Source organism: Oryza brachyantha, chromosome 8 (assembly GCF_000231095.2).
Source record: "Oryza brachyantha chromosome 8, ObraRS2, whole genome shotgun sequence".
NCBI classification, from domain to species: domain Eukaryota; kingdom Viridiplantae; phylum Streptophyta; class Magnoliopsida; order Poales; family Poaceae; genus Oryza; species Oryza brachyantha.
In genome coordinates, this window is record NC_023170.2 from 122,032 (window position 1) to 149,091 (window position 27,060).

Consider the following 27,060-nt stretch of genomic DNA (forward strand, 5'->3'; position numbering starts at 1 on the left):
AAATAGTTCAGGTGTCCTGATCTCTCTATAAATACTGAGTCAAACATTCATGCAACATACACGAAAATAATGTGGTTTGCTACCTTCTTTTTACATACGCGTGTACCGATAAAACAGCAGAGCATGTCTCCGTAAACATAATCTTCGCTTCTTGCACCGAGAGAGGGTGAATAAAGTTTTTATGAAACTCTACGCGTGACGGCTCCATGTTCATCCAACATGGCCCCGTCTTGCTTTTTTCGGCTGCAGCGCGACGTCATGAACTTGTACTGCTCCATAGAATTCACGCTACAATTGTTGCGAACACTCTAGTTCAGAATACAATTTTGAATCATCAGGGGCGTTCCAAAATGTTTCTTATATTTGTGTAGTCTTTTAATTTACATGTCTAGCTAGATCGCATCAGATAATTCTACTATTTCTCCTGTTCAATGTGATGATTTATTTGTATAATAAATTAAATCTACAGCCACTGGTACTTTCAACACTATTTACTACTGGTGGTGTTGATTTAGTTAGCATCAGTAATTAATTCTCAGCTCATGTACGTCAAAAACAAGATGTAAGTAAGAAAGCAGAGTAAAGTACGCAAATGCATCAGCAATTAATCAATATATACTGTGTATATCAGGTATAAGTTCCGTTAATTAGCTGCTACACTGGTAGCAGGCTAGCTGCTGGCTGCTAATAAAGTTTGTGTGCACACAGATTGGACAAGTGACTGTCCAATCTTTGTGTTGCAACTGCTGGTGCCGCTATTAGTATTAACTTCACCATGCATCATCTTTGTGCCATGCTTAATTTCAGAAACAATTAAGAAATAAATAAACCCGTCGTTTTTGGCTGCTCTCTTTTCTGCCCACGAGATGATTAGACGACGAGTCACAATCACATTTATCTTTATATATATTTTCTTCATGGCACATTGGTTCAAGTTGAGCCAGCAGCTAGCTGCGAAGCTGTCACGCCCGGAGTTTTATCCCAAGCCTAAATCGTAAGAAGAAATTCGTAAATAACTCTTGGCTTAATTAACTCAGGAAAAATCCCTCTAAAAGGAATTAATTTAATTAAATCGTGGTTCCAAATCAATTAACTGGATTTAAACTCAAATTGCAGAAGTATAAAATTTGGCCAAACAAAATAATTTAAAATTCGGCAAAAGTGGGGTTTTTCTTTTTCCCTCCTTTTTCCTTTCTTTTTCCCTTCCTTCTCAAATTGGGCCGAAGTCCAATTTTCCTCCCTCTTTCTTTTTCCTTTTTCTTTTTCTTTTTCTCCTTCCCGGGCCGGCCCAGCCGAGCCGGCCCACTTCCCCTCAGCCGGCCCAGCCGACCGGCTCCGGCCTCCCGCCCCTCCCGCGCGCGCCTCCCCTCCGCCTGGGCCGTCGGCCCAGCTCGCTCGCGCGTCCGCGCCCGCGCTCGCCGCGAGTCTGCGCCGCCTCCCTCCTCTCTCTCGCGCCACTGACAGGTGGGGCCCACCTGTCAGCGACCGAAACCCCGTCTCCGCGCCAGCCCGCGCCCGCGCCGCGTCGCGCCAGCCGAGTCCGCCGCCGCCCCGAGTCCTCCGCCGCGCCGCCGCTGCAACCACCGCCGCAACCGCCGCCGCCGAGTTCGCCGCGTCGTCGACTCGGTCTCCACCGGCCGCTCCGCCCTCCTATAAAATCCTCGCGCCGCCGCCCCGCCGCCACTTTCCCCTCTCCGCCCGAAGCTCCCCTCCGTCGCCGTCAGCTGCCGATTTCCCCGTCGGCCGTTGGACGTCGCCGCCCACCCGCGTCACCACCTCCGCCTCGGCTTCGCCGACCTTCCGCCGGCCCTCGTCGCCACCGGTGGTCGCCGAGCGTCGTCGCCGCCCCTTCGTCCCTCCCGCCGCCGTGCCCGTCGTCTCGACGCCGTCGGCCGATCTCGTCACCGCGCGTCGCCAGCCGCCGCGCATCTGCGTCATCACCGCCGCCTCGCCCTCGCCGACGCGTTGCCTTCTTTGTCGCCGCCGGTGAGCGTTTCCCCTCTCCCTCTCCCGTTTCCTCCATCATCGCCTCCGAGCTCACCCCGCGCCGTCGTCGTCGGACTCCGCCAGTCGCCGGTGGCCCCTGCCAGACCGTCGCCCAGCTCCGCCGTTGTCACGCTGTCCTCGCGCCACCCGCGCCTTCCCGCATGGCCGCTTCCCGCGCCCGCCCGCCGTCGTCGTGCCGCTGTGCTGTCGTCGCCGTGCGCTGCGCTCGGTCGCACGCCACGCGCTGTCGTCAGGCGCCGGTCGTCGTCGTCGCGCCGTCGTCGCCGTCGCCGCCCGCTTGTCGCCGCCCGACGTCGTCGCCGACGCAGTCGTTGCTGCTCCGCCGCCGCTCAGCCGTCCTCTCCCTCCTCCGCTCTGCCCCGTCGCGGTCTCTGCCTCCTTCTCGCCGACGCCGTATGTCGCCCTTCGGTCGCCAAGCCCCGCTGCCGGCGTCCGTCACCGTCTTTCCCTCCCGCCGCTCGTCGCCGCTCCGAGCCGCGCCACCCCATCGCTGTCTCCGCCTCCTCCGCGCCGACTCGTCGTCGCCGTTCTCGTCACCACCTTCGCCATCGCAGCCGTCCCCGTCGCCTCGCGCCAGCGCTCGCCGACGCCGTCGTCGCCCTCCCGTCGCGCCGTCGTCGTCATCCTCCCCGAGCCGCTGCTATTCTCCCTTCAGCGTCGCCGCTCCTAGCGCCGACGCCAGCTCTCGCGTGGCCACCCACTGGGTCGCCGCCGTCCGCCGCATACCCGCCGGTCCGCGCCGCCGTCCGCCGGTCGCCGCCCGTCGCGCCGCGAGCCGCGAGCCGCGCGCTCTGCTCCCTTCCTCTCTGTTCCTCTCTCGCTGACAAGCGGGACCCACTCGTCAGTCGCCACCCCGCCAGCCCCTTCCTCTCTCTCCTCCCCGGGCCCGCGTGTCAGCCGCCCATTCCCCCTCTCTCCCACTGACAGGTGGTCCCCACCTGTCAGCCGTCAGCCTCCTCTCTCCTCGCTGACGTCAGCAGCCCCATTAATTGCGCAATAATTGATTTAGGACTTTTCTGTTTAGCTAAAAAACCCAGAAAACTTCTAAAATTCATAAGTAATCCATCTAGTCTCCGTTTAGGTCCATTCAAGTTTCATTAAATCCAGAGAAATGCCAATAATCCATTAAAAATAGTTTCTTTCTCTGTTTCAGTAGTTTTTTAGCCTGTTTTTCTTGTTTTGCCTTGTTTGTCGTAGGTTTTGACCCCGTCGCAGCGCCGTTCGTTCTCGAAGTCGTCGCCGAAGTTCCTCGTGGGTCTAAGCAAGGCAAGTGGCACCCTTCTTTGATCATATTGAACCTATGATTATAAAATCCCTCGCTTTTACATTCCAACATGCATTGTTTTATGCAAACCTATTTATTGTATTTATCTATTGGGCATTTACCAATATATCCGTTGATTCCCATTCATTATTATTGTCATCCCAGGGTTAATTTGACTAGACTTAGGGTTAGGCAATGCTTAGCCATGCTTAGTTCAACTAGCTCACCAATTATCGTTTAATTACTGTTACACTTTGATACACCTTTAATGGTTGTAATCATTAATAATCTCCCGATGTGGATTAATACAACTAAAATATTGCTTATGGTGGGCTGTGGGTGCATGGTTTTGAGAGTCGTGCCCATGGCAATTAAGGACCGGTTCTCAGGAAACCCTGAAGGTCTTACACGTACTAACCACAAGCCAGAATGGGCAACGGTGAGACTCGTAATCTAGCTTGTCCCTATTCGACGTACCCAGGCAAGGGTAGGCGTGATGGAGTATGGACGGGCAATCGTGGTGTAACGAAAGCTTCTCCTGCTTCCGGATCTACCAAGGCACAAGAGGGGACTGCCCGACTTGGTGTAAAGGAGGGGGTGAAACCTGAAGTGTGGTGCGATTGTCTGGGGAGGGTTAGGTGAAAGGTCTTATCATGGTTTCCGTACTGAGGTATCGTGGTGATACGTTGGGGCATGGTAACATGCTTGGCAGCCATGTCTTGTGGGTAAAGTTGTACACCTCTGCAGAGTAAAACTATTCGAATAGCCGTGCCCGCGGTTATTGGGCGAACTGACAGATTCACTGGGATTAGTTGAACCCCTTTAATAATTTTATTAATCTTGGAACTGGTTTGACCCTGCGCAATGTGGTGTAACGTTGGCAGTGGTTTGAGTCTGTCGCAACGTGGTTTAACGTTGGACAGAGGGTTGACCCTGTCGCTACGTGGTGTAACGTTTGACAGCGGTCTGGGCCTGTTGCAACGTGGTGTAACGTTGGACAGTGGATGATTATTTTAAATGTTTACTTTACTTTTATTTCAGTCTATTTTATCTACTGTTTTGCTAAATTACTGCAGTTTTTGTGCAAGTTAACCTTAGCCTATCCTTGTTACCCTATTGCATTCATTTTTTTCTCCCGCTCTTGGGTGTTACTTGTTGAGTACGGTGGTTTGTACTCAGCCTTGCTTACCTTTTTCCCCCACCAGAGCAAGTGCCAAAGCCTGTGTCAGAAGAATGTTGTTCCGAAGGTTGAAGTAAGGTTCAGTCCGCCGTCGAGAGTGCCTGTGGTGTGGAGCCGTCTTCACCAGCTGAAGCTGAAGATTAGATGGTTTAGTTTGTTTTCCTTTTCCGCTGCATTTCGATAGATAATTGTTTTTATTTGTTTTTAAGTCGTGGAACTGTGTATTAATTTGTCATAGTGTGTACTCGGGCTGATGCCTGGACCGAGATTTAATACATGCTATTGTTTAGAAATTTGGTGTAAATTTCTGGGCGTGACAAAAGCGCTGGTTGATCCCTTCCAAATTATAAGATGAGGTCAGGCGTACGAAGAGCAAAGTTTGACATATCACAAAAAAATTACAACCTTAATCGAACAAAATGAAAAAAAAATAATACACCCTTAGATTGTATCAGTGAGTGAATCTGGATTAAAAGGTCCAGATTTATCGGATAATTTATAATGCTGGAGACCGCATATACAATCAGGATGATGCTACTGCATTGTACATATTTTAAAAAAAATATAGGAATTGTGGATTAATAAGGACTTTCCCCTAATCTTGAATAGAAGACAATGTAGTCCATTCTTTTTCTTTTTCACTCTTGGGGCTAAGCTGCTTCTTGTGTTTTTAAACCAGTAAATGGTATGTGTTGTATAAAAAGTTTATAGAAAAAATTACTCTAACAATTTAAAGAAATCCATTTTCAAGTCTTAATAATTAATACTTAATTAAAAATACACTAATTTCATTTAATGTTTTATTAAAAAAAGTTCAGCTGTTGGAAAAGAAAAGAAAACACGTGGCAGTGATGTCGTGTGACGTGGCGGGTGGGCGCCCACAGCGGCAGTGAGAGAAGACCAAGATCTGAAGAGTCTTCCATCGAATGAATCTGATCCCCCAAAAATCAATCGATCCATCGAAATCCCAATTCCAGTAGCGAGGGAGGAGATCCATGGCGATCGTGTACGCGCTGGTGGCGCGTGGCACCGTGGTTCTGGCCGAGTTCTCCGCTGTCTCCGGCAACGCCGGCGCCGTCGCCCGCCGGATCCTCGAGAAGCTGCCGCCCGAGGCCGAGTCGCGCCTCTGCTTCGCGCAGGATCGCTACATCTTCCATGTCCTCCGCTCCCCCTCCCCCTCCCCCTTCCTCACCTTCCTCTGCATGGCCAACGACACCTTCGGAAGTATTTTCTTTCTTTTCTTTTCAGTTTCCATCTCATCTACTCCTGTTCGGGAGATTTGCAAAAATGGGTCGGTGTTTTGTAAATTTGACACTCGGAGTGCTGTGCTGTGCTACTTGCTTGCTTGCAGGACGGATTCCCTTTCTTTACCTCGAGGACATCCAAATGAGGTTCATCAAGAACTATGGCAGAATCGCCCATTCCGCCCTCGCCTATGCCATGAATGACGAGTTCTCCAGAGTCCTCCATCAGCAAATGGAGTTCTTCTCCAGCAACCCCAGCGCCGACACGCTCAACCGCCTCCGTGGGGAAGTCACCGAGGCAAAATTACTAACCTTTTTCTCTTTCATTCACACACTCTTTGCTCTTCTAACCACCACATACATACTCATCTTCCCCCCACAACCAACTTGTGCAGATACACACCGTCATGGTTGACAACATCGAGAAGATTCTTGACAGAGGTGAGCGCATCTCGCTTCTTGTTGACAAGACCTCCACCATGCAAGACAGTTCTTTTCATTTCCGCAAGCAGTCCAGGAGACTCAGGAGAGCTCTTTGGATGAAGAATGCCAAGCTTCTGTATGTCACCTTTCCTTCTTGCTCATTACTTATTACTCCTTCCGCTTCCATAATACTTGTCATCATATGAATAACTCTTAAAGTATTTGCTTTACAAGTATTGGGACTATATGTATAGATTAATCTTCAATGAAATCATATGTCTGTTAATATTTATATAAGTTCTTTTTTGTAGACCGTGTTCTTTGTCCTAAACAACAAGTATTATGGAACCGGAGGGAATACTAACTAGCCTTCAACCTGTGTAAACACACGCGCTATCAAATTTACAACATATACCTTTAATTCTAAGTTACAAAGAATAACATATTATATTTTATTTAGTGAAAAAGTTCTAGTGGTGGTTAGAACTGTCTGTATAGCATGATTAGGTCCTATACTCACAGTAGAGATACATTGAACACATAATAAAAATCTCAGTTTTTTTCCCTAGGAAATCTTACTGAATAGTAGTCCCTCCTTATACATAACATCTTCAATTTATATGTACCCTAACTTCCATCCAACTGGGAATTTGTTTGTTTTGACTAAAACCAATTGAAATAAGACATTTGATCTATTTTCTTATCAGAAAGAAATGATGCAACCATAATTAATGTCATCCCGTTATACTAATCCGAGGGACTGTGGTTCGGATTGCTAATAATGGGACAAGGTTGGTAGCTGTAACTAATGTTATGTAGTTAGATTCCATAAGGATATTTCTGTGAATCAATCTTGGCCACTGGTTATATCTATCATGTACATGGATGGTCAAGAACTCAAGATATTTTCTGTTTCTCCGATTAATGTGGAAATTTCTAGATTTCTTGATCAATTTGAGAATTTTAGCTATTTTTCCTTCTAAGAGTAACATGGGGGCTTATAGGAGAGCCTCCGATTAGTATATATAAATTACTATCTCACTTCCCTTCTTCACCACTCTCTGGCAGTCCCCATTAAAGTAATGGTCACAAGTTGCCCTGTAATGAGCAGTCCTGAATAATCTTACAATGCCTTGATAGATTGGTCCTTAGCCATGTTTATTTGTTATTCCTTTCTTTCCCCGCTAGTTATAGTTTACCAAATCCTGAAATTCAACATGATTATTTGCTAATCCAAGAGTTTTTTTGGTGCGGAACTTTACTAATACAAGATTATGAGATCATGTTCATTCTAGCATTGTGGGAGAGACATGTCGGGTTAGTGTAAATCACTCAGTGACAAATGTTGATGGGAATAAGTTGGTACATTATTGAGTTTGAGAACAAGGATTTCTGCTACTGTTTTTGCTGTGATTTGAAGGAATTTATGATCAACAGCGGTCAGCAGGCATAACGAACTACCAGTTGAATCTACAGAACTATAACTTTATTTGTTGCCATGCATATCTAACATCTTCTTCTTATCGCGGTGACATTATGATCCAATAATTTGCTTGACTGTATCTGAGATATTTCTTATCTTGTCTTGTTGCAGAGCTGTGTTGACTGCTGTTATAGTACTTCTACTTTATTTGATCATCGCTGCTTTCTGCGGAGGCCTTTCCCTTCCATCGTGTAGATCATGAATCACTCTACGGATTTTCCTCAATTGAAGTATCACACCATGTAACAACAATGCAAGCCATCGATGCCATGTTTCATATCTGTTCAGCTCCCAAAGCTACAAGTGATGTTTTGAGCAAATGATTTGCAGTTCAATTTTTGTTATCGGCAGAGTTGTGCCCCTACAAATTAATATGAAATGGTTTGTACAAAAATGGGATCTTCATGTACAGTATGTCGTTTGCTGTTTCTGGTACCTGAACAAGATTGTTGGATAAGATTTTTTTTTTCTGTACCATTGTGCTTGCACATGAATGGGATGTTTTGCCTGATGATGAACTAATCGAGGGGGCGTTTAGATTGAGAAAATTTTTGGGAGAAATGTCACGTCAAATGTTTGACCAGATATTAGAAGGGGTTTTCGGACACAAATGAAAAAACGAATTTCACGGTTAGCCTAGAAACCGCAAGACGAATCTTTTGAGTAGCACATGTTGGCTACCGTAGCACTTTATGGCTAATCATGGACTAATTAGGCTTAAAAGATTCGTCTTAAGATTTTTTTATAACAATGCAATTAGTTTTTTGGTTCATCTATGGTTAATGTTTTATTTAGATGTCAAAAATTCGATGGGATGTTTTTGGAAAAATATTTTGAGAACTAAACAAGACCTCATCTATGGTTAATGTTTTATTTAGATGTCAAAAATTCGATAGGATGTTTTTGAAAAAAATATTTTGAGAACTAAACAAGACCTAAGTTTATGCTGTGTCACTGGCAAGTGAGATTCTCTCATAAAAAGAAGGTCAGTGACCGACTTTACTGTTACTGACACGTGGACTTTGCTATGGGTTCATGTAAGTCAAGGGAGAGAATCTAGTATCAGTGATGTGCACTTTCCGTAACTAAAGCGAATGCCATGTAATATTGTCTAAGGGAATATAAGAGTACGTATGGTTTATGAGTAATGTTATCCCGCAAACTTAATATCGAACAAGGGAAATACTGCACATGTGAAGCGTTGCATTACATGGAGTGTGTGACTCCCGGGGATCAGATGCAGTGATGATGTTTTTGGTCTTTTAGTGGTAGTTTGGAATGGATTCCATATCTGATAGTTTCAGAATGCTCAAGCAACACAGAGCTGATATATTTTTGACTATAATACATACACACTAGTACTGTACTGGTTAACAGCAGTAGAGGGAGCTGGTAATTAATACATCGATCGATCAGGTAGAAAGCAATGGTGCTTGACGGATTTTAGTTAGCAGAGTGAGTGAGCAGTTAGAAAGGCTAATGGAAGGAAACAACTGCTCCAAATGGAATGGATTGAATGGAGCTAGCAAGCAACTTACTCTCAACACATCTTCTCCACAAACAAATTAAGAACTGAAACTGCTCATCATTTAATTATTGGACCGGCAAACAATTAGGTCAATGATAAAAAGGGATTATAATAAGCAGTTAGTGCTATGATGAAGCAAACAACTCCTCTGACGCATATATATGTAGAACTAAATAGCAGAGGGCATGCATGCCATGTATATATATATATACATATAGCAACCTACAGAGAGCCAGATACATAGACGAGCAGCAGAAGAGATATTGAGCAGAATTAAGTGAGGAGGCAGTGCAGCATGAGTGACACCATCTTCGTCGGCGAGCACGGCAAGGCCGCCGCCTCATCATACGACCATGGCGCTGGGCATAAGGCCAGCAGCAGCGACGTGCCGTTCCTGCTGCGCAGCGGCGGCGGCGGCGGCCTCCGGCGGTGCCTGGGGTTGATAGACTTGGTTCTGAGGGTGGCGGCCTTCGCTCCGACGCTGGCTGCTGCCATCTCCATCGGCACCTCCGACGAGAGGCTCTCCATCTTCACCAACTACTTCCAGTTTCGCGCCAGATTCGACGACTTCCCGGCTTTCTCGTACGCACGCATATAAATAAATACATACATACATACTTGTTGCACTTGCATGTATGCACCTGAGATAGATATATCGAATACCTACCTAAGCTGCTTATATATACGTATATACATGTTGGCGGGCGGCCGGGCTGCAGGTTCTTCATAGTGGCGAATGCGATCGCGGCGGGGTACATGGTGCTGTCGCTGCCCTTCTCCGCCGCCAGCTCCAAGGCCACCGCCGTCAAGCTCCTGCTGCTCATCTGTGACACGGTAGTTTACCACCTCACCTGACCTACCTCTAATTCTACTAGTAATGTAACTTCATCTGCATGCATAATTAAGAAGAATATATATATATATATATGCAGGTGATGATGGGGTTGGTGACGGCGGCTGCGTCGGCGGCGGCGGCGATGGTGTACGTGGCGCACGAGGGCAACCTGCGCGCCAACTGGGTGCCCATCTGCTTGCAGTTCCACGGCTTCTGCCAGCGCACCAGCGGCGCCGTCATCGCCTCCTTCCTCGCCGTCTTCGTCCTCATGATCCTCATCGTCATGGCCGCCTGCACCATGCGCCGCTCCTAGTTATATTAGTCCTATTCCTATATATATACCTACTATACTCCATCCATCCATCCATGAGTAGCCTGCCTGTCATCATTCTCCAAATGATCGATCGAGCTAGCTGCATGCAACCGGTTTGATTTCTCGATTGATTTTATTGCGTTTTTTCTTTCGATGTGATGCATGTACCCGCCCGCTGTTTAACGTTCAGTTCGTCTGTTCGTGTGCATCATGTATGTACGTACTTATATATTCTGCAATGTGCAACAAGCAAGCAAGCAGAAAAAAAAATCTCATGTTTTTTTTCCTTCTGATCGAGAGAGGTGGTGAAATGTAATTAGCTAGTGTGATCAATGGATTTGATTTGATGATTTAATTTCGCTGTGCAACTTGAGCGTCACGATATATCTCTTGTTTTTGATATAGAAGAATGAGCTTAATTAATCTCAGATGGCAAAATGGCTGACAAAAAAAAAAGGGTGGTATATATTTATTTGTGTACAAGATTTATATATGAAAAGGAAGATGCAGGCTAAGGCTAGGAGGTGGTGTTTTGTTGTTGCCTGGAGCGGTAGAAGGCCATGCCCCTGATGGCGTCGGGATCCATGGCGAAGCCGAGCAGGCGGTAGAAGCCCACCACGCGGGGCTCAGCGTAGAGCGCGATGTTGGAGACGCCCTTGGCGCGCAGCTCGCCGACGAGCCGCTCCATGACGGCGCGGCCGAGGCCCAGCCCCTGGCACGACGGCTCCACCACCACGTCCCACACCACCGCGTTGAAGACGCCGTCGCCAGCCGCGCGCGCGAACGCCACGGGCCGCCCCGCCTCCTCCAGCCACACCACCTCGCTGTGCTCCAGCGCGCGCCGCAGCCGCTCCTCCTGCCGCCGCGGGAACCCCACCCGCGCGAACACCTCGTTCAGCGCCCCCACGTCCAGCCCCGACGTGCTGCGCCGCACTGCGAACCCGCGCGCCGCCAGCTCCGAGTCCGACACCGACACCTCAACCTGCGCCACACACGACACCGCCGCCTTGCTCTTCTTCTTCTTGAAGCTGTCGGTGAAGACGGCGTTGCCGCCGCCACGGAGACGGAGAAGGGGGCGGGGGCGGGGGCGGGGCTGCAGCCGCGTCGTCAGCATGGCAGTGCCAACTCTGCTCTGCCCTCCTTTCCTTCTGCTGCTTGCTTATACAACAACATCATCGTCTCGATCGTCTCCATGATTATTTGGGTGGCCATGGATGGTTTGCTTATCTTATCTTATTCTTTTTCAACAAATTAACACTCTTATTACTCACAATAATTAGAGCACCAATGCACATATGAGCCAATTATGAGCGAAAATATCATTTTGTACGTACCAATCAATTTGCATTTTTCTCACTGACTAGTAGGAGTATTTCCTCAAGCCTATATCGTTATATTACCGTTTGTGAAAAAAAAAACATCTTCTCAACACAACAACTCAACATATACAGTGCCAGTGGGTTTCTTTATATTTTTTTGGTGCACATTTTAATATTTTAAAGGTGAAAAATAAATAAATAATGGTGCTAGTTTCCACTTTGAATTTCCCTTTATTTGATTGGGTTTTCAAATATAGTAATCCCTACTATCAAAAAAATATTTATCATTTATAACAAGATTTGGTCGAGCTACTAAATTTCAGCCATCGATAATTTCTTAAATGCTTAGTATAGCCATCGATAATTTTTTAAATGCTTGTATAACTATGAGACAAATAATATACACAGATTCTTCACGAAAAGTACTACTATAATATCATAAAATTGCTCTATTTTATAAATTTATTTTAGCACAAAATTAACTGTTGGAAATTTTAGAAATTAAGACCAAATTTGTTGAAAATGATAAATATTTTTGACCAAACGAGTATTAAATAATGCTGGTACTGTATATTTCAAGGGGATTTTGGGCCTAATTAAGCCCAGGTACGCCGCGGCCCACCTTGGGTATCGTCGTCTTCGTTCGCATCGTGGGTCGCCCTCCCCGTCGCCGCCGCCGCCGCCGCCGCCATGGCCGATTCCGCCGACGACGAGCCGCTTGTCCTCCTCGACCGCGCGTCTCGCGCCACCCGCGGAAAGAGGTGGGCTGCCCTCCCCTTGTTCTTTACCCTACCCGTTGCCTGCCTACAATACCTAACCTAAGGCGGCTGCCCTCGTTGCGCAGGATTACCAAGCTCCTCGAAGACGAGGCTGAGCAGGACGATGTTTTCTGGAATCAGGATGCGCTCAAGGAGGTTCTTTTCTCCCTCCCCTCTTGCACTCTGCTCCTCTTCTTTCCATTCCTCGATTTCTTTCCTTTAGTGGAGTAGGCTGGGGCCGGGAGGATTGGGGGGTTGAGAGAGATCTTATTTAGGCTTCCGTTGCTATAGAGTTCGTCATTTAGTCTTACCCTGATTTGAGCAAATGCTTAGTTGAGCAGGATGACAAATACGATTCCTGATCGTTTCTTCATATTTATTCTCAGGAAGAAAACGATGACAACTACGAGGAAGAGCAGGATGCTGGCGATGAATTCGACAGTGATTTTGGTGAAGACGTGAGTTCCCTCCTGACACTCCTCCTAATCTTTATATTAAATCTTTTTAGCTTTCACCGGTGTTCTGGGTCTTCTGTTTTCATCACTTAGTAAATACTGCACAAAGTTGTTTAATTTAATTTAACCCCTTTGGAGTCACCCAGGAGTCGGAACCTGATGATGATGAACCCGAAAAGGAAGTACGCGAGAGGTACACTTGTTGGTTGACACGCAAGTTACAATGTGGTCTGTATTAGTTCTACACTCATGACTCATGTCAAAACTGAAATCATGAAACAGATTACCTATCAAAAAGCGGCTAATATTCCCTGGGAAGACTATGAAAAAAACCAATGTCAAGAAGAAGAAGAAGGTGGTCCCAAAGCTAGAAGATGATTCCAAAACTGACAAGTCTTCAGATCAGCAAAGTCCATCGAAGCAAGCAGACGTTCCCGATGAATTGGAGACCGAGAAGACCATCAGGAAATCAACTAGAACATCTGTCATTGTGAGACAAGCTGAGAGGGAGGCAATACGTGCTGAGAAAGAAGCAACTATGAAGGTCCATATCCACACTGAATCCTTAACTTATTGTATCAAATGTTGTTATTAGTGTGTTGCGGCTGCTCATGCGCATAGACAAAAGAATCTTTGTGTTACTCATATTAGTTTGTCAATCCATGCAATTCTTTTTCCATTTTGAGAGTTTAATTTGCTCAACTCTCTTGTAAATGGCTCCAGCCTATTATTAAGAAGAAAAAGGAGGGAGAAGAAAAACGTATGACGCAAGAAGAGATGCTTTTGGAAGCAGCTGAAACAGGTTCGCTACTTCGAGAATGTAATTGGGCACCAGCTTTATCTGACGCTATTTGTTTAATATGCTTTTCTATATTTCCAGAGATCATCAACATCAGAAATCTTGAACGTGTCCTGGCAAGAGAGGAGGAGGTTAAGAAAAAAGCTGTTGTTCATAAAGCTGTTTATGAGGGTCCTACGATTCGATTTTGCTCAAGAGATGGTAATTTCTATGTCAGAGTATCATCAAGCATTTGTTTGCATCTGGAATGTGGATTTACCTGCTTCTTTTACATTATGAGAGCCCATACCTTAGTGTTTCCGATTGCTTATTATATCAGTGTTGTGCTGACTTAGGGGAATCACACTTGGAATTCATCAATGGGGCATTGTTTGGGTCTGAGCTTTGTACAACCTCAGCTCCTTGTAAGTGCAAGCTTTCATTGGCTATTCCTTGTTATTGCCTCTACCAGTAATCGTTAAATGTGAGCATGCATGACAGGCTGAGTTCATACTACTATAGATGCCATCCTATTCTCATGATAATATTTTTCATTACAGATCCAGAGAAACCTATTTGTGCTGTAACTGGACTTCCTGCCAAGTATGTTCTCTGAGCACACATTAACGGTGATTTATATTGGCCTTTGATGCTCCTTTTCTGTGAAGTGGAAATTGTTGTGTTCATTGCATTGATCCAACTAAAATTGTGCCCATATGAACCTTTTGTTTAACATGTCCACATAATTAGCAGAGTGTGTATCCTTAGACGTTGTGAAAAATGCTGTTTGCCACATCCTGATATTGCTTCTCATCTTGTTCTGGTGAACATAGCTACATTGTTTTTATTCAGTAATTTGAATTGATCCTACAGAAGCAGAGCGGACATAGATTGTTTGTTATTACCCTTTCTTTTGATCTAACCAACTGTAAAACTACGTTTTCAAAGTAACACATCTAACTGGTGCTGATATGATAATACTGGGGCATATTTGTAGTGTGATTTGATGTGTTTCAAAGTAGCACATCTGAATCCTGAAATAATACGTTCTATTGTTATTTTGGGATGATTTGTTTTTTGAGCAGATAAGCTTATTTTAGGTTTACTATCTTGTAGATACCGTGACCCAAAGACAGGGTTACCATATGCAACAATGGAAGCATTTAAAATCATCCGAGAAAGGTACTCTTCTATCTTCATTCATAGAATCATATGAAATTTTGGGCTATTTACTGCTCTATTGACTTGAAATTTTTCTTCTTATGTAAAAATGCACTTAATATATAAACATGCTAAGTTAGATTTGCTAACATTTTGTTCATGGATGCTTTGCAATCAGTTTCCTGAAAGAGGTCGACAAGAAGAGGCCCAATATGGCGAACATGGGAGAGCTGTTTGAATCAATAACAGGCGAATACTCCACGCCCAAGAAGAGAAGAATTGAAGCAAGATCACCAAGCATCTCAGCAGATCACAGGCACGAAGGACGCTTCCGACGAATACCTGCCCTTGATATGCTGGACGAGGACTGACCGGACATCTCTTCTGGCTAACTAGATACTTAGGGCCAGGGCCCTGTTTGGGGAAGCTTTAGATTCTGAGAAGCAGCTGCTTGGTAGCTACTTCTGAAAATCTGGATAAGCTACTAAAACTAGCTTCTCCAGCTTCTGGATTCATAGTCTATTTTCCATAATCTATAACTACTATAGATTCTTAGAATCTATGAACTGTTTAGGGTAGATTTTGATAGAAGCAACTTTTGAAAAGAGCTGCAGCTGAGAAAAGCTCTCCCAAACATGCCAGTATTAGTATGATGTTGATTCAGCATTTGTCAGTTTAGATTGTTTGATGCCTTTAGCTGCAAATATTCAGCAAACCAATCTGATCAACAGTTTACTGCACGACAATGTATTGTCTAGGCATATTTTACCATTCCACATTCTGAGAAACGCGCAGCAATACATGGTAAAATTGCTACAAATCAAACATCTTGAACATATTAGACGTACAATTATATGCAAGTGAAGGTGTGGGTGTTGATAGCCAACAGCAGCAAATTGTTATTATCATGTGTGTTCTTTATCCGTGTATCACACACTAACAGGATATAATTATGCAAAAAGAGGCCTTTGAATCCACATTAGCCAAAATTGCAACCACCAGTAACAAAATATAAAAATGCAGCTTCATCTTCTGTCAAAATTCGTCGCATGCAAAGAAATAATGTTTTTGCCTTAGCAGTATCTGAAGCCACTCACGTTGGCTAGAGCATGAAAATTTTGAAATTACAAGTCTATTTGCTGTGGAGAGCTGTGTCGTCTCGCCTGTCGTCCTGGTGTCTAGCTCTTCTAACTAGGCATCACGTTCCTGGATACACACTAATACACAAAGCACAATCTACCCTATGCCCCCTTGACTTTGCGTGACGGAGGTCGCCGGAATATGTTAATGAGATCATCAAGACCCTGTTCAAAAAACCAAAAGAAAAAAAAATAGTTGTAAACTGTACCGATAAACAAAGCTTCAGTGTTATTTTTGAAGACTTGAAATGGTCCATACCCGTGTAGTGATTACTAGGAAACTGAAAAGAATAATTAGATAGGAGCCAATCACGAGAAGGAACAGCAGATCAAAAGTAACACTTGCAACCTGTGAATTGATAAGTCAAAGAATGAATGAGGTAATTTCAACGTGGTGATATCTTACAGAGGTCGCTTTAAAATGAATTCTTTGTTAATGAAAAGGAATACCTTAGTGGAATATTATAATATAAATTTAGAAATCGCAAAGAAGGGCTTATGCTCTACACAATAAGCTTTGGACCATTCCGTTGTGAGATTTGGTTATACCTAAACGTGAACAAACGACACAAAACTACACGCTTACCTGATATACATTTAGAGTTGCCTTTGTTGCATCATAGAATGTGAACATGCCATCAAGAACATCGCTTTGAACATGCACATCAGCAGTGTGTTCAGACAGTTCCTGCAACACAGCATGCAATGTCATGGCTTGCAAGAAAACTAGCATGAACTAGGCAAACTTGACGCAATATTTAATAGAAGGCATACAGACCTTTTTTAGTGCTGCTATAAAGGGATCATTCTTCTGAAGAAAGGGTGCAACCCGTGGTGTCTGTGATAGAAGATCCAACCAGGACTGGATGTAGTGAGGATTGATGGCTAAACTGCTGTTCTCCGCGAAAACATCAATATTCCTTCCTTTCAGTCCATAGATGTGTCTCTGTAAAAGATTTCATAAGAACTGGTCAGTTTTAGTTCAGACCAGGCAAGAGGCAACGGGCCAACTTTATTACCACTCACTAATCATAGTAGGTATTTTGAAGCCATGATTCCCTTTGCTTATTACATTTAAAAATACAAACTAGCTACCGTGAACAGGAAAGCATTGTAACAGAGATATGCATGTAAAGCCGATGCACCATCTTAACCACGTGAAATTGACCATTGACATATTCCACAAAGCTATATGACGGAAATGTTTTATGTAAAGTGGCAAATCAGTTGAATATTTGTACCTTAGATGCATCCTACCACACTGACAATCAAACTGTTCTTTAATCACACTAAAAGCACTTACCGGGTTCAAGCAATACCAAATCTTAAAAAAAAGTCACTGACCAGCTTTGCAAGCTCTTACACAGCCAAAACCAGCCATAAAAAACAGTAAAATCATCTAAAAAACAATAATAAATATAAGTATGTAATACTGAAATAATCTGCATTCTCTAAAATTATTTCATCTGCATGTTATAGACTGACCCGAGAGGATATGTTAGGACAAATAAAGAAGATCACCAATGAACTAGTGCACAAAGCAAAATGACGAACTACAAGCAACTGGTTTAGCTTACCGCAAGACTTTCAGAAACTAATCTGACAGTTCTAATTACTGACTCAGCACCTGCTGATTCTCTGCAGTACAACAGAAATACAAGCAAAGTGTTAAGAAGAAATGTACAGATAAATTAACAAAGTAAAAGGAAGACATTAAGTGCTCTACCTATTGTCATATAGGCCACCAGTGCTTTCTAAAAATTCAGGAGGGGAGGACAATTCCGAAAGAGTTAGTGCAGTCACCCTAAATCTTGAGAATTGCTCATGTTCCCATGCAACCTAGAAATTTTGCAAGCAGATCACTTGGCAAGCTACAAATATAAGACTAAACACAATAGGACCCTTGAACAGGCAAAATAATACAGCTCCAAAATTACAGCTTCCAAAGTGGTAGGTAGTAAACAAGGAAACAAGGATATCATCTAGTAATATTATCAATTACCAGTTAATTCTTGATCATGCATTTTCGGTTCCATGTCATTCTACTATTCTAAAAGGAGCCGTTCACCAATCAGTACAACAATACCATTATGTCAGTTCAGTAAGTAAAGATATGTAAGGTTGCAAATGAGATTATTATCTTTTGGGTATATATCATAGCACAGTATGATGCATAAATGCAATAGTCATTCTAGTGATGGTCACGAAACATGCATTTTAGTAAAGTTCTACTGTTATGATGAAGAAGCTGAATGAGAGAAAATTGGACATAAGCATTTCATTACACAGTTCTCATGTCAAAAATTCTGTTTCTTTTGTATGCACCTCCACAAGATTTGCATGCATCATTCAGTTCCATTTGAGTAAAAGAAACTATGACCAACAGTCCAATTCTAGACTACATGACTAAGAGAGATCAATTAAAAGCAATATGTATCGTACTTAACATCATCAAAAGGACTCGTATGGAAGTTTGATAATACTTCTGGTCCATAGTCTTTACAGTGCTGTGCGTCCAACAGGGTCCAAGAGATAGACAAAAATGCAACACATTCCATCGAATGCAGTAAAATATCTAAGGATCATGTATTTTGTGGGTACCATGTCCATGTCCTGTTCTTAATGAGAATTAATGTCAACATATAATCTTTAAAAAAGTTAAAAGTGCATACCCTAGGATTTGAGACATTAATCTTCTTGTGCTTGATTCCAACTGAAACACCCATTTCTTTAGAGACATCAGAAAAGTCCTGAAAGACAGAATTCACAGGTGTAAAAATGGTTGTCCTTTACAACGACTAAATGTTATGCAATAACATGCTTGAAATGCTCAACATACTTCAAAGATTTGTTTAATATAAGGGTTTTCTGGTGGCTTTGATACATGCATCCAGAGTTCATTGTCCCAGGAACCAACACTGTTCAAGCAAATTGCATAGTCAATGGTCTCACGCACACGCTGATCAAAACCTCTAAGCCACTGCACAAAAATCCAAAATGGTACAGTCATGAGTTGATGCTACAAAGGAGTTATATATAAAAAAGAACTGGAGATATTAACTGACCTTGTTAGTTCCGTTGTAATTGTAGGGTCCACCAGATGTTAACCCAAAGAGAAGGTTGTACTTGCCTCTGGTCTTAGGACTTGAATATAGGCGTGAGAATAGTCTTGCGATCTCTAGAAGAGCCACAGCTCCACTCCCATTGCTGTCGCTTCCGACAGAAAGTGCCTGAGAAAATATGCATTATGCCAAATATCTAGAATAATATTAAAGAAGGCGCTAGAAACATTTTTCTTGATGACATACTGGTGCAGCACCAAAAGTATCATAGTTTGCAACAATGGCAATAGTTGGAAGCTGTTCAGTATCGCCCTCTCCTTTCAATCCAGGTAACCATCCCTGCAACTCAAAGTATTCGTCTCAGGTATGTTGGTATCTCACAAAAAAACAGTACTACTTTAGTAAATATCAGCTTGCTTCCAGCAAATAGCCACAGGACCATGATTCATCTAGTCATTTCCAAAAGATAAAAGGATCAAGAAATTCCTACAGCAAATTATAAAATAAAGAAAAAAACAATAATAACACTGAACCAAACTGTAAAAGTGTAAACCAATGTTATGAGGCTACCTGGATATTTGAAATGGTTGGAGATGGCACTTTTCTAGGTTCTGGTGTAGAGACGACAAGCTTGTAACTGCAAGTGCAGATAAAGAAAATCAAAAGAAGGCAATATGCACTGTAGTGTCATATTATACTGTTGAAGAAGTGCAAACTGCCAGACACAGGCTTGGTTTCTTATTTGTGTATTACCCTCCAGTTGTTGCCGAGGCTGGCTGACCTGAAGAGGCAATTTTACGTATATCTGATAGCAGGTTATCAAAATGGTCATCCTGGAAAGCGAAGTAGACTGGATACTGCACGTAGTAATGGAAGTAAGTTAGCTAACAGCATAGTACAGAATCTGTTGCTAAACAAAGACGGGGCAGGACATATATGGAGTAGAAAATAATGGATAGCATGAAAAAAAAAACCAGAAGAAATACTTCAAATGAAATTAATTTTCAGGGTGAGGGTGTGATGTCATGAATCAGTCAGACATAACTGACACCGTGTGCATAGTTGTAGCGTTGCAACCATCCTATAAGTTTTAGGATATGTTAATTACATGGAGCAGGTACTACTTCCAATATTGTCAATGACAATTGATTGATAGGGGAGTTTGATCGAAAAAATTGCCGGAAAGAAACTAAAACGGTATGCATTTACAAACCAACTTCGTAAAAAGTAATAGTTGCCAAGTAAATGAAGGAATATACAGCACAGGGTGACTGGGAAATATTCAATTGGTTACATCAATTAGAGAGAAACTTATGACTTACTGGCACTTCTTCATGCAAGAGCAACTTCTCCAGCTCGGCCAGAGAACTCTTCACTTGTCCCTTGCCCTCACTGTTGGCCGAGGCATCCTCATCGTTGAGCTTCTTAGGAAGCAAAATGAGCAAGCCTCCCAGGTGTTTTTTCTCCGCCAAGTACTCTGAGTACGCAATCGGGAAGCAGTTCATCAGTGACGCTAAATCAAGTCCATGCCCAAAAGAAGTAATTTTAGCTAACGGATCAGGGGAAAAAAATGAATTTTCTTTTCTTTGGGTGCAGAGATTGCTGATGCAAAATAAGAAGACGACACAATTGAATGACGAGCTGATCTAAGATAAAAACAAGTCCATGGGTTGAAGCATATCGTAGTAGATGAGTGGTAAAGGAGGAAGGATCCGTAAGCAGCGTAACAGTAAGCAAGAGGCTGGAGTCGTAGGAGAGGAGAATTGAGGAAAAGAAGCAAAATGCGGGAGCCGATCCAAGTAGCAATTAGTGGGAAGAGACGGATCGAAGGCGAGGCAGGGAGGAGAGCGTACCGCGGAGGAAGGCGAGCGGGAGATCGAGGAGAGGGGCGACGAGCGCGGAGCGGGAGAGGTCGGCGCCTGCGGGGAGAGGGAGCGCGGCGGCGTGGTGGTTGAGGGAGGCGGCGCGGGAGCCGAGCGGGGCGCCGGCGAGGTCGTACTGGATGAGGCGGTAGACGCCGACGGCGGCGGCGGCGTCGCCGAGCTCGACGCAGGCGAGGAGCACGAGGAGGACGGCGAGAGCGGAGGAGGCGGAGGCGAGCAGGTCGGCGGAGGGAGACGACGACATGGCCGCCTCCGACGAGACGAGGTGAGAATCAGATGCCGATCTAGTCTAGCCTAGTTCTGGTTCTACTTCTACTCCAGTAGACAGAAGAGTTAATTTAATTTCTTTCTTCTTCAGATGAGATTTTAATCTCTTTCTCTTCACAGGAACAAAAGATGGGCTTCCCTTCGAATTTTCTGGGCCTTTTGGGCTTCTTTTGCACAAATTCAGTCCCCCCCCCCCCCTCTCTCCTTTTCTTTTGCTTCGATTTCAAAATGATGCTGAGCTCAACTTTAGAAAAAAACCCATATACTTGAGCTTGATGAATAGTAATTATTTTTTTTATAATAATTAAGATAGCTATTTAAGGGTATAGAGTAGAATAAGAATTTATGCATGTACTTCCAATAGTAGTATAACCATGTACTCCCTCCGTTTCCAAAATATATGTATTTTTATGAGTAATTTTACATTAAAACTAATTTTAGTATCTCTCGGTACCTTCTCAAGGACTATAAAATTGATCATTTTTTATGATTCAAATTTTATACCAAAATATAAGCATCTATACACTTATATCCATGATTTCAATCAGTTGAATGATTCTACAGCCAATCAGATGTTTATAAATAGAATCTAACGTTTCAAAATTCTATTGAAGTACATGAACAAATTTTGTTTTAGAATTTTCCATAACATTTTGTTAAATGACTAACTTAACTATGAGTACTACAAAGTTGATAATTCACTTTATTAAATGTTAGCTTATACAAAAAATTTTGCAAAAATACACCGCCCATGATGTATAATGAGGGAAGAAATGGCCTAAGTTAGTGAAAAACAACTACAGGATGGTGAGAGAGATGAAGAAGTCATTCTCCTGGGGCCTGAGGTCTAATTGAAAATTGTCTAGAGTCCAATCTTATCTTGTCTGTCTCGGCCGCCGGCGGGCGTCGGCTCCCAGTCATACTCATGATCCCTCTGATCGATCTCCTCCTATTCTCTTGTCTTGTCTTGTGTTCAAGTGATTAATTCCTCCTCCGATCACTGTGCTTGCTGTTTGTTTTTCAAGGTTCAATCTTTGGTGGTCACATCATCTAATGTTATTGATCTGCAATTGCCTCCTCATGTTCACTATTCTTTCTAGAATTCTACTCCTTCCTGCAAGGCTGCAACCCTTGATTACTCTCGATAAAATAATTATTGCACTGTTTTGAGCTCAACCAAAATCGACTTCTGTCATCTTGTTATTGCTCCTTATCGATGGACAAGATGCAACCATATATGTAAGTGCAATCTTAGACTGACCTCACTCCACAAATCAAGGTACATAAGTAGGCTCACTGCATATCCTTTGTCATTTTTAAATCCAAAGCAGTGAAGTAGTACATATATATCTGGCCCGGCCCTTTTCCTTTCTTGGCTGAAATGAGAGTGAACCTTGATCCATCTTATGATCTTATCACAATTCACACATTGGATTGAAAATATTTGATCTTGTCGCATGCCAGCTTCTACTAACTAATTATACAGTGGAGTACTTTATTGATGGCCATGTATATCTTTGCAGTGCACCAAATTCAATTCGCTAGAGAATATATGACATATGGATGCTGAATACTAAGCTCATTCCTGCCTGACAATGAAATAGGTACACAGACTCTGCATGGTGGCACATCACATTGGACTAGTTACTTCTACGCTTCCGGCCAGCTGAATTATATGTATGCTGAAGACAAATCCTTCGTTCCAACCAAAACAACAAAGCCTTGAGAACATAAAACTCTACAAATTAAGTTCAACAATATAATGCCGTTTCCTAGCCTGATCTGGTGTACAAGAAAACCTGTAACCTGACCTACTACCAGTACTATCACTTGGTAGTTGCTCACTGAACTATTTAAGATCATGTTCGATCAAGCATTGGGTGATAAACTATTATTGAAAATTTGGGTGATAACTGTTTCCTCATTTATGAGTTTGGAATATACCAGTACAACAGCCTCAACCAAATATTAATGTACGTAATATTAAGAGTTTTGCTTCAAATCTGTACTGGACATCCCAGCTCAGCTCAAGCTTTTCTTGTTAGACAAATTCACCACTATATAATGATGCCCCTTCAGAAGATATCAGTAATGTTACCTGCAACCTCAAGAGCTATGTGTACTTAATGAGAACTTTGTATAAAAACTGCAAGTAACCAAGAAACAAAAGAACCAGAACCGCTAACATGGTTGTGTAAACCTATATGTGTGTGTGTGTATGCATATCTCTTTACAGAGATTAGTATTATCGCCAAAAGTCTTGAACAAATTTATTGAGAGAGAGAGAGATAAGAAATGTGGGGTAAAGAAGCACTATCTTCATTCATGAGGTTAATTAGTAGACCCTAGCTGCTTGGTTGGTATATAAAAACTTTACTCTGAAGCAGGTTAGCTAAATTGTTGGACTGGTCCAAACGGCTCTTAAAGTCGCAACGCTACTGCTACTGCTATATATGATGTTCCTGAGAGACTTGTGCTGCAGCAATCCACTATATATATATATACACTGCTAGTGCTAGTGCCAGTGCCAGTGCTAGCTTATGAGACTAGCAGTAGAAATGAGCCAGAGCAGGGAGTCGCCGGCAAGCTCGTGCGTTTCGTCGGAGGCAGAGGAGGTGGCTGCAATGGCGATGGTGGTGGCTGGGTGCCCCCAGTGCCTCATGTACGTGATGCTCGCCGTGTCCAAGGAAGAGATGAAGCAGCAGCCCAGATGCCCCAGATGCAACACCCCCGTGCTGCTGCACTTTCACAATCTAAACACAACCTAGCTGCTGCTGCTTCTGCTTCTTCTTCTTCCATCCAACCTTCCTTATGTAATCAACAACCAGTAAAAGAATTGCTCGATTCATGCATGCATGCATGTATGCCTCTTCCTCTTGTTTCTTCTTGTTGGATCATCTCATCTGTAAGCTGCTTGCTATTCAAAAGCTTATCCTTGAGCAAGGTATACAATGTGATTATATGATTATCGTGTACGTGATACTGTACACATTCAACCACAGGTTACTAAGCCTGACCAGGGGATATTGATCTTGTTATTGTACCTTGTGTTGGATACATAGATAGGTCATCAGTTTAACCTCAGTAATTAAATAAATCTATATGCTGCGATTGTGAGACAGTCCGTCCTTGCTCTTCAAGCTTCCGTCCGGCAACAGATAAGGATGTGACTAATCAACCTCTCTCCCATAACACAAAATGGACAGCTACCAAAGTACCCAACTTAATTTTAAGTCTTAACCACATGAATGAACGAAATACAAGAGCACAAGCAGCTCAGCTAGCACTCCGACTAGACCAATCCAATCCTGACCTGTATTGTTACTTGGAGTGAAGACTAACTAGTAATTAAGCCTGATGCTGACTCTGTTTTTCTGTCCTGTTACTTTTAATCACCTCTCTCTCTCTCAGCATATATATATTGATCTCATGTCACCTTAATTTGTTGTTGACTATGCGGGGCTAATTTTTAGTGCATGAATGTTACGTACCATGTGGCTTCACTGCCAAGCAGCATCGATAGTAATGTTCACCATCTTTTGCAATTAAACCTCTGCTCGTTTAGTTTGTACTGTGTCGGTGCTTTAAATTTAAGATATATATAGAGCACAAATGTGTAAAAACTTGGCGTATTGAAAGGTTTGTCTGCAATAAAAGAATGGGCCGCTTTATGTGCAGGCTAGCATTTACATACGCCCGATAAGCCCGTCATGCCTTTGGATCTTATGCTGGGCCATATTGAGTGAAAAGGAACGGTTTTGCAAAAACTCAGAGAATTAAACATACAAGCCTCCATAATTGGGAAATTTACCATACTTAAAAATGCAACTCAAAGTACCAAATTTCTTAGTTTAAAACTTTAACAGCTTGAGATATATAGTACTCAAAGGTACCAATTTTTTACACTGAAAAATGTGATACCATAAGATATCATTTTAAGGATAATAAAAAAAACTCTTCATAATTAATCCATGCATGAATTTAAGAACAAACAATGATGCTGCACATGAAATAACAAATAGTTCTACTACCAGAGATTTTCATTTTTCATAATTGTTACTGGAGTACTTCCAAAGTTCTAATCATCTTTGTTTGCTGTACTAACTTGTTCAAACAAGTGAAGCATAGCACGTGACAGATCTGTCGTCTGAGACAAATTAAAGATGCCGGTTTATCACTGAACATTTCTCCAAACAAATGTACTTTCTGTTTTCAGAGCCAGCAAAGGTTCATTGCTTGGATCCACAAGAGTGAAACTTTTGCTCAAAAACATGATTTCAAATATATGAAGCTAATATGCTTGCAAACAAACTATAGGGAGGTGACCAAGACAAGACAAACTGAACCAAACAGGCTACTTTTCAGTTTTCAGAGGTAAAGCCTAATAAAACGAGATGTCCAAAGACTGTTTGGATTTGATGATCCCTGAATGGGATGGCAGCCTTGTGTGAGTGCGACTCAACTTTTGCATTTAGTTTACTCACATTGACACTCCTTATAAAGTTTTTCTAGCCAAGTTATGTTTGATGCAAGAATACAAAGGTGAGATGTCAGTTTAAAAGACACCAAATTTACTGGATGATCTTTCTCGCAAAAAAAAAAGCAGCAAACTTAATTATCGGATGATCTAGGAAATACAGTGTGCTAGTTATGCACCATGTGCGAGGTTAGCTACTTTGGTACTTGTGCTAATACCTGATCAGAGAAGTATTTTAGGATTGTATTGTCTCAAGAACCAGCCATAGTTCAACAACTAACACATGTAGGATGTCTGTACTTCACATAAGAGACAAGCCTAGTTCATCATTTTAAACTACACGCTAAAGTTAGTTGATGTCTAGTCTCTTTTTAGTTGGAGATATATGTTATTTCAGTGAACATTGAATCACATCCAATCTGATAGGCACACCCCAAAAGTTTAATTTAGATGCAGTGTAACTTAATTATTTTTTTCACCTACAGACTTGGTGTGAAAAATAAGAATATCAGATACTTATTCAATATCAGAGTACCAGTTATGTACTTAGAACCCTTCCTATCTTACTATTGATACCATCTACAAAGATTTCAATTGGGCTGTGTTGGGTCTTGACTTGATCATAAACAACTAAAAACTGTCCAGAAACAACCTCTGTGAACGAATCCATTAGTTTAAGTTTAACAATACACCATGTTTTAATAGCAGGGAATCATGGGGAAATCAGGAATCTTGTTTATGCCTGTTGTCTGCTAGCTGGAGAGCTGAAAGAATATTTTCAGGTTAATACATTTGTGCTCTATATATATCTTTCTCCCCTCTTGTTTCAATCATTTGCGTTCTCATGGAGGGAGCTTGAGTTTGATGCTATTAAAATGCTAAGATTTTTTTTTCTCAGTTTTGGAGCATTTGTTTCGATTTAATGAGTCTGTTTGGGAGAGCTTGAGATTTTGTGAAGCAGTTAGCGAGACGTTAGTTTCTGGCTTTGAGTTTATTTTTCTGGACTACAACTGCAAATCTTAGAAGGTAAGTGCTATATATTTGGAAGAGCCTTTAACTTCTGGAGATCATGCATGTAAGAAGCTCCAGCTGCTACAAACTCTTCCAAAGATGGCCAATGTTGGATCAGATATATGCAAACACTAGTTGCTTCAATATTCAGATACCCTTATATACTGCAACTGTTGAACCGGCTCCTCTCTATTTTGTTCATCTCTGAAGACAAAAATCCAAGAATTGATTCGATTGGCTGTTACACATACTACACAGTAGGATTCTCGGCATGCAGCTTTTATCGTTTTCCTTTGATTTCTTCCCCATCCTTACATACATCTGACAAATTAAATGATAGAAAGGATTGACTAGACAATACATGAACACTGCTGCAAAATTTGAGCTTAATCTGCCCTGCATATATCATGGAATTAGTGGTTTATCTATGAACTCTTGGAATGGATACAGCTAATCTATTACTGGAACCTGTG

General features: G+C 42.7%; 5 protein-coding genes across 5 annotated transcripts; 3 read left to right on the plus strand and 2 right to left on the minus strand.

Moving 5' to 3' along the window:
- Positions 1-5,367: 5,367 nt before the first annotated feature.
- Positions 5,368-8,153, plus strand: LOC102705455 (vesicle-associated membrane protein 714). Its single transcript, XM_006658953.3, has 4 exons — positions 5,368-5,675; positions 5,803-5,993; positions 6,091-6,254; positions 7,713-8,153. The coding sequence occupies exons 1-4, from the start codon at positions 5,447-5,449 to the stop codon at positions 7,801-7,803; spliced, it is 675 nt and encodes a 224-aa protein (XP_006659016.1). The 5' UTR covers positions 5,368-5,446; the 3' UTR covers positions 7,804-8,153.
- A 1,271-nt stretch (positions 8,154-9,424) lies between these two features.
- On the plus strand, positions 9,425-10,277 carry LOC121055130 (casparian strip membrane protein 2-like). Its single transcript, XM_040526697.1, has 3 exons — positions 9,425-9,711; positions 9,849-9,963; positions 10,062-10,277. The coding sequence occupies exons 1-3, from the start codon at positions 9,425-9,427 to the stop codon at positions 10,275-10,277; spliced, it is 618 nt and encodes a 205-aa protein (XP_040382631.1).
- On the minus strand, positions 10,252-11,491 carry LOC102708173 (serotonin N-acetyltransferase 2, chloroplastic). Its single transcript, XM_015840344.2, has one exon. It carries the CDS (start codon positions 11,389-11,391, stop codon positions 10,795-10,797), a length of 597 nt encoding a protein of 198 aa, XP_015695830.1. The 5' UTR covers positions 11,392-11,491; the 3' UTR covers positions 10,252-10,794.
- Positions 11,492-12,180: 689 nt separating this feature from the next.
- LOC102705739 (SWR1 complex subunit 2) lies at positions 12,181-15,421 on the plus strand. The gene is made up of 11 exons (XM_006658954.3): positions 12,181-12,357; positions 12,441-12,510; positions 12,741-12,812; positions 12,956-13,002; positions 13,092-13,353; positions 13,533-13,611; positions 13,690-13,809; positions 13,944-14,012; positions 14,148-14,190; positions 14,704-14,769; positions 14,927-15,421. The coding sequence occupies exons 1-11, from the start codon at positions 12,287-12,289 to the stop codon at positions 15,117-15,119; spliced, it is 1,092 nt and encodes a 363-aa protein (XP_006659017.1). The 5' UTR covers positions 12,181-12,286; the 3' UTR covers positions 15,120-15,421.
- Positions 15,422-15,778: 357 nt separating this feature from the next.
- On the minus strand, positions 15,779-21,147 carry LOC102708458 (nicalin). The gene is made up of 14 exons (XM_006659668.3): positions 20,803-21,147; positions 20,272-20,426; positions 19,703-19,806; positions 19,520-19,586; positions 19,196-19,288; positions 18,953-19,117; positions 18,727-18,867; positions 18,560-18,637; positions 17,614-17,726; positions 17,465-17,525; positions 16,666-16,833; positions 16,474-16,575; positions 16,147-16,236; positions 15,779-16,052 (listed from the first exon to the last, which is right to left on the minus strand). Exons 1-14 carry the CDS (start codon positions 21,074-21,076, stop codon positions 15,990-15,992), a joined length of 1,674 nt encoding a protein of 557 aa, XP_006659731.2. The 5' UTR covers positions 21,077-21,147; the 3' UTR covers positions 15,779-15,989.
- Positions 21,148-27,060: the final 5,913 nt, after the last annotated feature.